At 39.5% G+C, this 16,280-nt stretch overlaps 1 protein-coding gene across 2 annotated transcripts in view; it reads left to right on the top strand.

Moving 5' to 3' along the window:
* Positions 1 to 16,280, top strand: part of CNTNAP4 (contactin associated protein family member 4) — a 249,365-nt gene that overhangs the window by 34,258 nt on the left and 198,827 nt on the right. For both annotated transcript variants that reach the window (XM_047712348.1, XM_047712349.1), the window contains exon 2: positions 2,612 to 2,722. In XM_047712348.1, the coding sequence (XP_047568304.1) occupies positions 2,612 to 2,722 (111 nt within the window). The remainder of the gene's footprint in view (positions 1 to 2,611; positions 2,723 to 16,280) is intronic.

Here is a 16,280-nt window from a genome sequence, read left to right as displayed (position 1 = left end):
TATACTCTAGACATTTAGCTTTAAAGAAAAACATTTCAAATAGCAGGACTTAAAACAATATTGTAGTTTGAATACTAAAGCAATGAAACTACTAATGACTTTAAAAATAACTGTTCAGGCAGAATAAGCTTCATAAAATTTCAAATGAATCTAGATAATTCCTAGATTAGTTTAAATGAAATTGCTTATTGTTAATTTAAAAATTAGGACGATAACCTTGCATGATTTTTAATTACCAATTATGTTAAATTCTAAATATGAAAGAAGTATTTTTTCTGATTAGAGTAAAAAATGGCAACAACTTAATAATTGTATAAAATAAAAGACAAATATATAAAGATTGAATATATTGAAGAACTAACTGAATAAAATAAGCATATATGGATATTGTGGTCACCATGAGATTATTCTTATCCCTTCCCTCTTTCTATGTGCCTTATTTTTAATTTTGTATGTAGTACACATAAAAGCATAGATGATAGGGGCACCTGGGTGGCTCAGTGGGTTAAAACCTTTGCCTTCCGCTTAGGTCATGATCCCAGGGTCCTGGGATCAAGCCCCGCATCGGGCTTTCTGCTCAGCAGGGAGTCTGCTTCCCCCCCTCTCTCTGCCTGCCTCTCTGCCTACTTGTGATCTTTCTCTCTCTGTGTCAAATAAATAAATAAAATCCTAAAAAAAAAAAGCATAGATGATAGACAGATGTATGCTTTCATATATATCCTTATGTGCATGTTGATATATACATACATGTATATACACACACTATAGACACATTACCTTCCTCCTGAATTTTATGCTTTTCATTTCTTTGTTTTTTTTAAATAGTTTTTAAAAATTCACATGTATTCCTAAACAACATATTGCTTAGCTTTGCTTATTTTTAAGATACTTAAAACTATCAGGGACACCTGGGTGGCTCAGTTGGTTAAGCAGCTGCCTTCGGCTCAGGTCATGATCCCAGCGTCCTGAGATCGAGTCCCACATCGGGCTCTTTGCTTGGCAGGGAGCCTGCTTGTCCCTCTGCCTCTGCCTGCCACTCTGTCTGCCTGTGCTCGCTTTCGCTTCTCTCTCTATGACAAATAAATAAATAAAACCTTTTAAAAAAAAAAGATACTTAAAACTATCAAATATGTCTTATATGGTCTCTTATAATTTGATTTTTTTCACTAAAAATTTTGTGTCTAAAGATCCAACCATATCTTCAGTGTGCATTAGTGTGTTTCCTTTGTACTGATGCAGATTACTCCATTGTGATGAGTACTACAATTCATTTATCTATTCTTTGGTTATTGGGTGTTTGAGTTGTGAACGATTCTTTTCTACTAGGAGCAATGTTGCTGGAAACTGCATGTCTCCTGGTGCACAATCAGTGTTTCCCAACTTTTCTTTTCTCATAGGACAGAGAAAATACTAGTACTTATATCACATCCTTGGGTTAGAAAGGCAAACTCCTTGAGACCAACAGTTCGTCCTAGGGATACTCTGCCCAGGATGGCATATGTATCAGGGGAATTGGAGGAGCGTCAGGGTACGGAAAGTTCAAATGCGCAAGCTAATGACAAATTGTTTTTTAAAGTAGGTGCTCAAATTTACACTCCTACTAGCAGCCTGTTGGAGCTTCTCTTGGCCCACATTCTGCAGATGATCTGGTGTTGTCAAAATTCTGAAATCTTGAGAATATACTGTCTGTAAAATAGTATCTAACTGTAGTCTTGATTTACACTTTTTACTGATGAGTTAGATCATCAGTTTATATAGGTTCTGTTCTGTGAGCTCTCCGCTCTTCCCTTGTGCTATTTTTCCAAGTGTGTTTTCTAACTGATTTAAAGGTAGTTTTTCTTTCTCTCTGTCTCTCTTTTTTTAAAAAAAGATTTATTTATTTTAGCTGATCTCCTGCTACCCGAAGTAGTCTCAGCCTGCTACTTCTCCGCCATCTTGACTCCTCCCCCGATTTATTTATTTTAGAAAGAGGGTGTGTGTGTGAGTTGGGGGTCAGGCAGAGGGAAAGAATCTTCAAGCAGAGCCCCTGCTGGGCCTGGAGCCTAACCCAGGCCTTAATCTCATAAGCCATGAGACCATGACCTGAGCTGAAACCAAGACTCAGACGCTCAACCAACTGAGTCACCCAGGCAACCCCATTTTTCTTTATTTTATTTTATTTTCCTTAATTTAGCATACTAATTATATGCCGTTTTGCACGTACTTTTCACAGATGATGTTTCTCTTTATGTGTCTTTTGGCAACCATAATTTCTTAATTTTAATATAGTTTAATTTATAAATCTTTCCTTATATACATTTTTTATAAATTCAGTATACTGACTAGGTATTTTTGTTTCTTGCTTTTGGTAAACCTTTTTTCCACTTCAAGATATTATAATGTCTGTGGAAATTTTTCTTCCCTATTTTCCTATTCTCTTGTCTTTCAATTCTTTTTTCTTTTCTTACTGAACTTAATAGACCCCGAATGGAAAATTGCATATAAGCAGCAGGCATGTTGTTCGAGATCGTGGTACCTTTTTGTTTGGTTTTGTTTTGTTTGTTTGACCTGTTGGATCCAAGAAAGCGGTCAGCACTGTACTCACCTGAACGTGGGTTTTCCCTTTTGGCAGATGATTGTGATGAGCCTCTGGTGTCCACTTTGTCTCAGGCATCATTCAGCAGTTCGTCCGAACTTTCTAGCAGTCATGGTGCTGGATTTGCAAGACTAAATCGAAGAGACGGTAAGTCTGCTTTTTTCCTTCTGATTGGTTCATGATGAATCTCATTAATTTTCCATTCTCTTACAATAATATCATTGCAAGTGATATATTGTGAAAGGAGGTTCATTTCTCAATCAGCAAATGGCTGGAACTCATGGGACATTTAGGGCCTGTAGGCCTGGTTCTGGAATGGCCAAAGGTCACATCCTGTTTTAAAATCCTGTATCATCATTTCAGCACCAGAAGAACCGAATTCCTTCAGTATGGTGAGCTTCATATATCTCTTATAAAATAAACCTTTCCACAACAATATACAATCATTATGTAGATAGTAGCCATGAAAATTTAACTCACCCTCTATTTCAAGTTAAATAGGAATCTCGCCAGAAGAGGTAATTTTCAAAGATGCTAGTTATTTAAAAATAAGAATCCCACCATTTGTTTCATTCTCAATATAGGTGACATGATTTTCTCTCCTGTGGAGGGAAGAGAACTTAATAAGTTTCGTGTTCCTGTAGGAATACTCAGTTCATACTGTTGACAATCTCTTAGGTAGGTTGTGTATGATTGCTTGACTATGTTTAAAGGAAGGTGCGGATAATTAAAAGGCAACTTGCTATTGAAGTAAGAGAGAATTTCAAAACTCTGCACACTTAGAGACAGCATCATCGTGGCCCCTTTCCATAATATGCTAAGGCAAAAGCCATCTGCACTTACATTCTATGGAAGGAGGCTTGGCAATCCTAACACAGAAAACATTTTTAGCAACCATGAAAAAATAGACACCGACATCATATATTATTGAAACCGTGATTTGCTCATTTATTATCCCCTTCTCGCATGCCATATGTCAGCCACTTCTCATTTTTCTCCTTGGTGTTATCCTTGGTGCTGTTGTAATGCTTGAGCACAATGAACATTGGACATAACAAATGGATCATACGTGTGTCTGTCTGTCTGTCTGTGTTTTGCCATCTGGTACACATGATAAATATCTGATACTTTAGCATGACTTTAAATTTAAGTTTATTTTAAAATGATATCTCCTCTTATTTGAGACAATCACTTATGTGTGTTTCTGGGTGTGAAAGCATCAGTGGGAGAGCAAACACGGAGATCCTTGTATCAAATGGGGAATTTGAAGAGCTTTGAATACATTTACGTAGACCCTGCTTGTCTGTTATTTTTATTTGCCTTGTAGTGAGGGTTAATGGTCACACTGGACTCTCTCTCCTTATTTGCAATTCTGAATTTTTGACCAAAGGCAAGTGAGCTCTCCTAGCCCTTCTGGAGACCAGTCCAGCCCTTGCCCCCACAGTTCTCCTAGCAGGAATGCTGACATCACAGCACTGATCTTACAATGAGCCTTCCCCCTTATAGTCCTTTTCAAAGTAGGGCAGGCTTTTACATTTACCATAGCTCCATTTGAATAATAAGAGCTTTCTTAGAATCTGGCCCATGGAAGGGTACAAAATTTAATTTAACTATTTATCATTATTTTGTTTGTTGAAATTTAATAAATCACACAAAATATATATGTTATTAATTGGATCAGGTCATATTTTACATTTATTTATAGACTCATCAGAAGTCCTCATGAGTGAGACTCATTTTCATTCTTAATTCGTTTCTATGGCTCTTGGTGAACCACAATATCAAACTTCATGAATCTCATTTGCATGTTAATGAAATGGAGAAACAAAAACAGGATCATTTTAATTATCTTTTGCTGGTTGTCAACCTACTTGATTACATTTTTTTCTTTTTTATTTAGTTTTTCTTTTTTCTTTCCTCTTAATTACATCAAGTGTTTACAAAGGAATGTCAGATTTTGAGTGATTTATTAAAGGCTATATGTTATTTCTACTATCTACATTTCTTGTAGTTTATTTATTTATTTATTTATTTTTAAAGATTTTATTTATTTGAGAGAGAGAGAGTGGGAGAGAGTGTGAGTGGGGGGCAGGGAACAAAAGAAGTGGGCTCCCTGCTCATCAGGGAGCCTGGCACAGGGCTCGATCCCAGGACCCTGAGATCATGACCCAAGCCAAAGGCAGTTGCTTAACCCACCGAGCCACCCAGGCGCCCCTCCTTGCAGTATATTTAGGCTGTGGAAGGGTGTTTCGTCAAGTCAGGAGGTCATGTATAAATAAACCAAATCAACAAATGAAGGTCAAAGTGTCCCAGAAACACAGATAGAGTGACCTCTCTCTTGTGGAATCTAGAAAACTTAAAGCCAAAGAAAGACAAACGAGAAACAAAGAATTAGGCTCATCCAGCTGCTGTTCTCTCTCTGTGAGCTAAATGCCTCGGTTAACTGTGAACATGAGGCTCTGTTATTCCCGTGCTGGGAGAAGGAGACCAGGAAAAGATACTGTTGAACATAATGAGTCTACCAGGAGGGAAGAAGAAAAATGAACCTTTCAAAGGAATATTAATTAAATTTTACCAGTTGAATACTATTGTGGGTTGAGTTGTGTCCTCCAAAAGGATGTGTATTCAAGTTCTCACAGATACTTACCCATGTGACTCTATTTGGACATAGGGTCTCCACAGTGTGATCAAGTTAGGGTCGTATGGGATTAGGTCATACTGGATTTTGGATCAGTGAGCTCCAGATCAGGCCTTCTCAAGAGAATGAGATTTGGAGACACACAGAGACAGAAGAGACCAATAGAAGAAGGCCATGTGGAAATGGAAGATGTAGAAATGGAAGCAGAAATTGGAACGATATGGCTGCAAACCAAGATAAGTGTGTATTGCTAGTAACTGCCAGATGCTAGGAGGAGGCCGGGAAGGAGTCTTTTCTAAAGCTCCAGAAGAAGGAGCATAGACCTGCTGACACCATGATTTTGGACTTCCACTCTCCAAAACTGTGAGAAAATAATTCTGTTGTTTTAAGCTACCCAGTTTGTGATATTCAGTGTTAGCAGCCTGGGCAGCTAGTACCAGTGCCGTTGAGCAAATGACTTCTTTTCCATACTTGTTTGTACTGGGAGGATGCCTCTCAACTTGAACCTGGAAGATTTCATAGCTCAGAGAACTGTAATCCAGATGTAACAGTAAATAACACAGACAAACAAAAAGCCATCACTGCTAATACTGGCTACATAATGGAATTCAGCCCCTCTCTGCCTTTATATAATACCATATTGTTACAGTTTCAGTGTAGTTTGAATTATGATGGGCACCTAAAGTTACTGCTGTCAATGTCAAGTTCAAACAGGCTCTAGTGCACCATTTGATAGTCCAAGTGTGTTCTTAGGACAGAATATAAGGAAGCCACTTAAGTAGAACTGTTCTTCATGCTGCGGTGTAATCCAAATGACAATTTGTATTTTCATGTGCTCGGGAAACCTAGGAAATGGTTTATTGCAAACTGATATACTTGTGTGTACACGTAAAATAGTAAAGTAGTAAATAAAGTTATTATGCACAGCAAAAATAAAATACTTACAGATATGTGTGTGAACATATATACGTACATGTGTTTATTTATGTGTTTATTTATATAGCAGATTGCTTCCATAACTGAAAAATATGGTAAGTTTTCCCTCATCTATTCTGTAAGATCAAAATATATCCTATTTTGCTAGAAAGTTGAATGTTTGTCTCTATTTTCCCACTGTCAGTTTTTTTTTAACTGCAGCTAAACCCTTCTAGTCTAAATGCTTACAGAGCAGTGTTTTCCCCATGCCTGTAGAATTTGCTGTTAAAATCAAGCATTTATCTGTAGAGAAATTAGCATATTTGGTTAATTGACAGAACTCCCATTTTCAGATGTACTTCTAATGAGAATAATTATGATATTCTATACAGGGTTATTTGGTGATTTTTACTGCCCTAAATCACTGTGCTTGTTCGCATACAACTATCATGCCTAAATTAAAACCCAAAAGAAAAATCCCCAAGGTATGCATGATGCATGTCAGTGCTGAAAAGGACAGATAAGGTGAATGTTTCCTGCTGTTAAACAGATTGCATAAAATCTTTTATAATTATCACATTTTAAAAAAGATAACAGTAATGCACTTAATAACAAATGCTTTCTTTATGAGGAAAAGAATAAGAGATGAATTTTGCACAGAACTGGAAAGACTCCAGCCTAAGGAAAGGGGAGCCTTGTTGGCACAGTGGGTGTGGGTCAGGAGTGTGCCTGAGAGGTCCCCAGGACAAGAGATGGGGTGGACAAGCTTCCTGACTGAAAAGAATACGGATTTGGTGCACTGGGGATGGCCTTTTCTTGTATGTGTTAGGGAACAAGAGACGCCAGCAGTTTATTTGCTTCTGTGTTCTGTTTCCCCATTAAACCCAGAATCTGATGTGCCTAAGTAAGCCCTTGGCACCTGAGTAATTACCAAATTGCAAGGGGCATACACCTTTATGCTGATTCGGGCTGTGAGTACATGACTTCTCACCTGCTCTGCCTGATTCTTCTGTCTCCTGCCCTAACTTATCTCCAGGATTAGGAGATACACAGTTCTTAACAGTGAGACGAGAGCACTTAAACCCAACTAAATCCCTGAGTAGTCAGGTCCCTGAGAGTTACCCCTATAGTCACAGAACACAAGCATCCCCAGCACACTTGAACCTTAGCTAACGTACTCTCATACTGTCCCTCTCCAGTGGATCATAAAATTTTACGTGAAAAGCCGACACTTCCGGATTAGACATATCTGAGACCAGTTCACCATTCTAGGGTTTAAATTACTGAAACCGCTTACTCATTTAAGGACAGAAAAAAAATTTAACCACTATGATTTAATTTCCTACTTTTCTTTCTTTCTTTCTTTTTTTAAGATTTATTTATTTGAGAGAGTGGAGAGGAGAGGAGTAGAGGGAGAGGGCAGGAGAATCTTAAGCAGACTCGGGACCAGGCACAGAAACTTATGAGAGCTCCAAGTGGGGCTCAGTCCCACGACCCTGAGAACACAGCCTGAGCCAAAACCAAAAGTCAGATGGATAACCGACTGTGCCACCCAGACACCCCTTTAATTTCCTTATTATCTCTTGAAAGAATAGGGTTGGTACTGAAGTGGAATTCGCTTTATGGAAAATGATCTTGGCTCTGATATGACCATAGGAAAAGCACTGTCCCAAGAGAATGTTAAACAGTTTCAAAGCGTGTCCTGCACATTAACCGCAGTTTAGTAAACTGCACGGGACCAAATGCATACATTACAAAGGTAATCTCGGGAAATTTGGGCTTCCATTTAACTCTGGTAGGAAGAGTTGATTTCTTCCTGACTAATTACAAAGCTAAACAGTAATTACACTTATATTTTATATGTCCATTAGTAGCTCAAAGTAAAGATAAAACGTTGTCCTAATATCCTTAGTCAAAGTCTATGAACTAGGGTCATCTGATGGTTCTATTTAAAATATTCTACTTTTTTAGCAACCAGAAATTGGTTTATGAGGTTAAAAAAGAACTTCCAAAGAGATTAACATTTTGATAAAGGTTTGGAAAATGAAGTTCTAGATCAATTTTATGGTCCGTGGTGTGTCATCTGTGCTTATAGATTATATTTTGTATGCTGGCGTTGAGAACGTGGAATAAAAATGAGTGAAGATTTACATCTTATTTCTCCATATTCCTATATCCTGTGTTCATTAAGGCAGAGGAGAGCTTGCTATCATTTCTGTGATTAATATAGAATCCCTTCCACTCTTCTATTGATTCACTTGACTTAACACCAGAGTTGATCATCCACCTGGCCGCTTGGCTCTCTCTTTACTTTGGATGTGGCCATCCCTTCGGGGCTCCTTCCTTAAGGGTATGTTCCATTCTCTTCTCATCTCTTCTGCCAGAGTCCTGGTCTTCCCTCTATCTTACCCTTATTGTCTTTGTCTGCCCTCTAGCACACTTCCTTCAACTCTAAACCAATCTGATAATGTAATCCGAGTAGATGTGCCAAGTAGCCAATCCTAAGCAATTTATAGTGATAAAAAATTCTGGTTTTGGCAACACAAAAACTAGATCATAATACTAAATTATGAGTTGCCTTAGGGAAATGAGGTTTCCTCCTTTCCTATAAAAGTAGGGGGTTGAATTCAAGGATCTCTAAACTCCATGACAATATAGCCTTCTTATTTATACTATTCTATAAGCAATATCTTTTCTTTCTGACTCGTTCTAATAATGGAGAGTTTTTCAAAGCATGTGAGTGAGTGAAAGTCAAGGGCCTTCAATAAGAAAGTAAGTAGGGTACGTTAAGGCAGATTGTTCTTCTCTGTGCCCTCAAGTGAGAAGACACAATGCTCCTGGTTTAGAAAATGTCCTAACCTAATCCTAATCCTAAATCTAGCAATTCAAGTTATAGATACTGAATACCAAATACTGAAATTGATACAGTCCCTCAAATTTGGTCAATTAAAATGCATTATTAAAATTTAAAGTTATCATTAATATAAATTACCTTTCTTTGTGTCTATCTAATACTTTTCAGAGTGCCAAGGGGAAAATTTCACATGTAAGGACAGAGAAGACCGTGAGTTATGGGATCATGTGGTGTGTTAGGTGGATTCTTCCAGAAGCACACCCGGGGCCATGATGAGGTGCCGGTAGTTTATTAGGGGATATCTACCAGGAGAATACAGTGAGGGAGATGGGGGAGAAAGCAGAGTGAGGAAGGGAAAGAAACCAAACAATTGCAAGTCAAGTCTTATACACAGCCTGATCCCCCAGGAAACTCTGGATGTTCAGATTATTCCTATGTTGTCCTACCTCATGGTAAAGGAATGGAGTCTAGCAAGGTGGCTGGTCAGTTTAGGAAAGTTAATGTCTCAGGCAGCTTGGGCTGCTCTAACAACATACTATAGAGGTCGTAAGTGGTAGATATTTATTTCTTGCTGTTCTGGAGGCTGGGAAGTCTTGAGATCGAGATGGTGGCAGATTCAGTTCCTGGTGATAGCCTGCTTTAGCTAGTAGATAGCCACCTTCTCGCTGTGTGCTCATGGCAGCCTTCCCTTGATGTGTCTGGGGAGAGCGCTTCTGTCTTCCTCTTCCTAAAAGAGCACTAATCCCGTCACCAGCGGCCCACTCTCAAGACTTAATCTAAACCTAAATACTTCTGCAAGTTAGCACCAAATACCATCACAGTGGGGGTTAAGGCTTCAACTATGAATTTTGGGGGGACGTATTCAGTCTTTAACAGCTTCATTTCTATAAACTAGTAAACCAGCCAGAAAGTGTTAACTGCTTGAAGATATCTGATAGAAACCCAAGATAGCCAGGCCTGCAAGGGGGAAAGATCCTGGAGAGAAAGGAAATAGTATATAGTGAGCCTGACATTTTCTGCACCAAACAAGAGCTTCAAAATATATGAAGAAAAATGGACAGAAACAATAGGAGAAACAGACAATACAAATTGACACACAGAACGGAGTGAGGAGTTTTTAACTGCTGTCTCTCTGACTCTTATTAAAGAAGTAGGCAAAAAACACTGAAAGTACAGAAGATTTTAACAGCAAAGTTAACAAATTGGACAAAATATGTAAATATGTAATTTATATTTGTATAATGGGTAGGTTGTATAAAACCCTACCCCCAACAACTACAGAATACACATTCTTATCCAGTGTACCTTTGCCTATTTACTTAAGCTTATTCTGAGCCATAAAAATTGTTTGAACAGATCTCAAAGGATTTAAATCCTACAGAATAAGTCCCTTGGCCATTGTTGAATTAAGCTAGAAATCAATGATTAAGAAAAACTTCAAAACCTAAAAAGGTGTGGAATTTAATTAATATACTTTCCAAAAAGAAATCTCGATGGAAATTAGGGGACATTTTAATTCAATGATAACCAAATGCTGTAGGTCAAAACTGAGATGAAGCTTAGTCCAGGCTAGCAGCCTTCCTTGCACATATTACAAAAAAAAGGGCAGGCTAAATATTAATGATCCGATCATTGCCTACTTCTTCTATTTCCTGAGAATTTCTTTAAAAAATGGCAGATTAAACAAAAAGTAAGCAAAAGGACAAGAAAAAACTGCATTGATTAATGAAATAGAAAAGATGCAATACAATCAATAAGACAAAACTATAACAAGAGGACATTTCAACAAACTTTTCTGCTAATCATGGTGAACATTTAAATGAACTGAAAAAATTATTGGAAAAACACAACCTAAAAAGTTGTGTCCAAGAAATAAAATGGATAATTTAAATATCCCTCTGTCTGTTAAAGATAGTGAATCCATAATTCACACGCTCCAACGGAGAAAACTCCAGGCTAAAATGCCTTCATACGTGAATTCTCCCAGATACTTTTAAGGAAGATAAAACTCTAATCTTCCACATTCTCTTCCAGAGGACAGAAAAAAAGTCAAAATACTTACCAGCTCGTTCTATGAGGCCAGCATAACCTTGATACCAAACCCTGTCAAGGACAAACAAGAAAGGAAAATTAAAAGCCACTCTCTCTCATGAATATAAATGCAAAATACTCCAAACAAAATGTTAGCCCATATGTGTGGAGGGACTGGGACTGAGCTTCAGAATGAGAACATGCCCTCTTGGCTGGAAAGCCCATGTGCTCTCCAAGCTGGGTGGATCAAGTCACCAAAGAAACAGTGAAAGCAGGGGCATGGAGCCTTCCAGTCTGATATCATACAGAAGAATCCTGAGCATCTTCCTGAGCAGGGGATCTCGCAGAAGTGTGAGGATAGCCAGCAGTAGAAAATAATCTTTTTTTTTTTTTTGTATTCACTCTTATTAGAGACTATGGTCATTAAAGATGTGCTGTAATCTGTTGGACATCTCTTGGGTGACACATCCTCTCAGCCACACCTCTATCTCTAGCCAGTGAGGTAAGGAGCAAGTCCAGCTTCCAACAGGTATAACAGGGCCTCCTCTGGGATTGTACCACTTACCTGAAGCTTCCTGTCCATGGTTTCCTTGATGCTCCCAGGGAATCCAAGGGACATTATAATTGTGATTGTGGAGTATGGGGAGTAGTACCTGCCTATGAGGCTGATCTGACGGACAGAGAACAACAACCAAAAAGGACGGATAAAACCTTTCTGCTTTGTCCTCAGGGTGGAAAGTTCTGAGATGCATTTCAATAAGGCTGCTCAGAAGTATTAAACTCCTATTTTATTCACACATTGTTTTTCTGATTTTGTTTCCTTGTGTGTGTTGTCTTATATCTCCTAGAGCTTATTTCTCATGATTATTTTGAATTCTTTGTTAAGCAGTCTGTAGATCTTCATTTCTTTGGGGTCAGTTGCTAGATGTTTATTAGTGTCCTTTGGTGGTGTTGTGTCTGCCTGATTTTTTGTGATCTGTATAACCTTGCATTGTTGTCTGCATTTAAAGGAGAATCATGGGACAGGTCCCTGGGCAGGCAGGATTGGTCCCAGACTGTGTCGGAGAGGGTCTGGAACTGATTCAAATGGCTGCGTCATGGTCCACAGCTTGGACCAATGTCTGCAGGCCTGCTTTCAAGGGCATGGAAGAAGGTGTCTCCTGCCAGACTCCTGGGTGGGCAGGACTACTCAAGGACTGTGGCTAGGAGGGGCTGGAGCCAAGTCATGGGGCCATTTCACAGTCCAGTAGGGTCAAAGTAGGCAGGCCTACCACTAGAGGCGTGAGTGAGTGTGTCTCCCTCCATGGGCCTGAGTGGGCAGGACTGCTTCCGGACTGCAGCTGACAGGGTTTAGAATGGGGTACAGGACCCCTTCAAGATCCATAGTCAGACTGAGATTTCAGGGCTGACCTCTAGGGGCAGGCTCCTGGAGGGGCAGGACTGCTTCCTGATTGGGCAGTGAGGGGCTGGCCCAGTCTCGTCATGGACAGAACTACTGGGAGGGGCCAGAGCCCAGTTACAGAGCTGTTACAGGATCTCCTTCCGGTTGGAAACTGGAGGGCCTCCCTCCAGGGTTGCCTTCAGTTGTGTCTCTTGGTGGGACCCTGGGAGGGCAGAATTGCTCCTGGCCTGTGGCTGGGTCCCAGAGCTCCCATGATGGCATTTTTTTGACCATGGAGGGCTGCCAAATTATTGTTGCTATGGGTAGATATGAGCAGGAGATTTCCTACTCTGCCATCTTGCTGACATCACTTCATATATTCTGTGTCTGTCTATTGTTACCATCGTCTGTCTAATGATCTGTAATTTAAAACCTGTTCCCATAAATTATCTCATTTGATTTTTTACTATAACCCCTTTGAAGGCTCCCCTGCAGATGTAGTTCCATGAGAAAAGATGTGGAAAAATTACAGGATTTTGTAAGGCTCTCTCTTTGTTTCTTCTCAAATAGAACTTTATATCAAAGATTTTTCTCCCACAGTGGGAATTGTCAGGTCCTTAAAGGTCTAATAATTTAAGTAGAAAGCCAGCCCCAAATCCTGTTTAAGTGATTTGAGGATTGTTATTTTTCTCCTATCTTTTCTACCCTTTAAAAAAAAGTTGACATGTAATGAATATTAACAATAGAAAATAAAAGGGACACGTGTAAGATGGACTATATAATTGGCCATATAAAATGTAACTGATTTAATAGACTATATAAAAATATCTGACCATATAAAAATGAAAAACAGGATCAGAGACTCTGTGCCAAGATGAGAATGTTTATGTGGGTTTTTCCAAAGCCTCTTCCTTGACCTTGGCATTGTGCATGCCCTCCTAGAATGAGCTGGCCCTCTGCCAGGGCCTCAGGAGGAGGTCTGTGCAGATAATTCCCACATTTGCACTGGAGGAGAGACATGTCTAACAATCTCCTTTCTTGTATTTTCAACTGCCTGCTGGAATTTTCCAGTGCCTATGAGATGTCCTGTCTTTATAAAAAAGCTCAACATATCTTAAGTTAAATGTTAAGTTAAATATAACACCTCCAGACCCGCTTCTGCTTGTAATTATTTTTCTTTTCTGATTCCTGGTGGTTATCTTAATCGCCATGGCTTAACATTCTTAGACTCATCTTTTAGTTCTCTCTTGATCCTTCCTTCTGAAGATGATAAGTTCTATGTGTGGATGCATGCAATCTCTCTCTTATATTTTGTTTGTTTGTTTGTTTCCATTGCTAGTACCCTATTGCAGTTTTTGGATTTCTAACTAAGGTTATTTTAATAGACCCATAACTGCTCATTCAATTTTGAGGCTTTCCTCAATAAAAATACATTTTCAAATGCAGTTGTGACCTTGTCTTTGCCTATTTCAGGTTTCAACCCCAACTTCATTGCACTTATGGATGTTTCTGAAAATGTTTTCTAAAGTCTAGCTAATATTATGCAGTGGTTGAGCAGAAAATTTGGTAGTTTTAAGGAAAGAGGAAAAATATTCATAAAATTTTTCAGATTAAGTAGTAAGATAATCTGTGAATTGTCTGCCATTTACCACCAGAGTGTAGCTTCTCTTAACTAACCCATTTTTGCTTAATTTGTGAGCTCTTATATTTGTTCTACAAATCTAATTATTTAATCTAATAAGCCTAATAAATATTACATGGCATTAATTCTATGAGTAGCACAAACCCGTAAAGGGCTCACTGATGCATAAAGTATCAATGGAATAAAAAAGCAAGAAATAGAAATTTGAACGATACCCTAACTATAAGGAATGACCATGATTTTAGCACAAAGAACAAAACACGCAAGCTGGGATAGATATGTGAATATTTGAGTGTGGTGATTTCATACAAGCATCCAAATAAAGCAAGCACTGGAGAGACGAAGCAGAGACATTGGATCTAGTAGAAAAAGACTTTAAATCAACTGTCTTAAGTATCCTCAAATAACCAAAAGAAATGAGGAGAATAATGTCTCAACAAGTAGAGAATATCAATAGAGAGTTATACATTATAACAAGAAAAAAACGAGTGTTTCTAATGTGAATGCTATGAATTTTTTCTTTAATGGCAAAGAAAGAACTACATAGGCATCCAAGTTGGACTCCTTATAACAAACAAACAAAACAAAACTCCCCAAACCTTCTCATTATTGATATGATAGGGAGCAAAGTAGAATAAGTTTTGCAGAATTCCTCTATCAAAAGACATTATCAAAACCTCTATTTTCTAAGAGGCTCTGAATGTGGAAGAGTAGCTCTTATGAGAAAGTGCTAGCAGACTCCTGCTTTCTTCGATGTGAGAACTACTTTGATTTCTGAGTTTTAATCCTGCTTCCGCCTTTATAATAGCAAAACCACTCATCAGTCTTTCAGTCTGGTTTGTCTTGGTGACCCATACTGGGGGGAAAAAATACCTTTTCTCCTGTTCCGGTTTGTCTGATGTGCCATGTAGCAGCCTGGAGTGTGCGGTGGGGCTGGACTGAGGTGTCAGTGGGTGGACAGGAGCCGCTTCATTCACAGAAGATGGTTGGCAGACAGTCGTGGGTCTCAGTGTTACGGTCTTACCGAACTGTGGTCAGCGGGAAGTGGGCGGTAGGGAGTTTTTTCCGCGGTATTGTGCAAACAAGTGGGCAGTAGTTTCTGCTTTTCTGCATTAAAGCACAATAGTTAATGTGGGGAAGGGTGAGCCCATAAATTCCTATAATGAAGGAAGGCATAAAAACCTTTTTAATGACAATAATAATTCCTTCAGAGATATTTCTGTGTGGGGGATGATTTGGGGAGCAGAAATGGATATGACCTCCCCACCTGTCCTTCAGCTCCTCTCCCAGCTCAGAGAGGCACCTGTCACCCAATTAAAGAAAGGGCGTCACTGCACAGCTTGGGAACAAACTAAGTGGGTACCTTTGAGGTCTAGGATTTAAAGAATTTGAAGGAGAAATGAGCAGCCCAAAGGAATCCCTTTTCCCCATATCCCAATGAGGAGAAGAGAGAAAGAAGGTTTGGAAAAGTAGGAAGAGGGTTGGACATGAACAAGCACGTGTGAAGACTTGTTTTCCTTGAAGTCCTGCCTCAGATGAAGTTCACAGTCAGGAATGTCACATGCATGTTCATTCATGTTCAGGTGTCTGCCTGTGTAGGCTGGTGGAGTGGGTGATGGAGGGGAGCCTGCCCACCCAAGACAAGTCACCAGATCACCCTGTCGCTGCAGCGTAGACGTGGTGGTGTGGCCCAGATGGCATGTGGCAAGAACTGGGAGATCCTGTGGGTGCCAAGAATGAATGCAGGAGATAGGGAGTGGGGAGGTGGGTGTGCGCAGGTCACACCTTGGATGGGAGGAAGAATGTCCAAATGCTGTGATTAAGTCCTGACCAACCCTTAGCAGGTGATGACAGCAGAGGGGAAGCTGCTCGACTGCACGTGTAGGAGACCAGGAAGTAGTCTTCCTGTCCCCTTGCTCTCAGGGCCGGCATGAAGGGAAACAGACCCCTGTAAACATCTGGAAGCCGAAGGTGACAGAAATAAATTCCTGAATCAACTGAGTAATCCATGAACAGGACTGAGTTCCTCAGAAATGATTAGATTGATTTTCTACATTAGACAGACTAGAAACCCAAGAGAGAAAATTAGATTGAGTTAGGGGGAAAAATGCATTTTTCATACCCGAGGCTATAACTGAGAAATTCAAAACTGCAATACGATTCTGGCTGCATTGCTCAAGCAGCTCATCTGAACTGTGGTCAGTAACCTGCTGGCTGGGAGGAGCCCACTGTCTGCAGCTCTGC

This window comes from Lutra lutra, chromosome 17, assembly GCF_902655055.1.
Source record: "Lutra lutra chromosome 17, mLutLut1.2, whole genome shotgun sequence".
Classification (NCBI taxonomy): Eukaryota; Metazoa; Chordata; class Mammalia; order Carnivora; family Mustelidae; genus Lutra; species Lutra lutra.
This window is presented reverse-complemented; position numbering and strand designations above follow the sequence as displayed.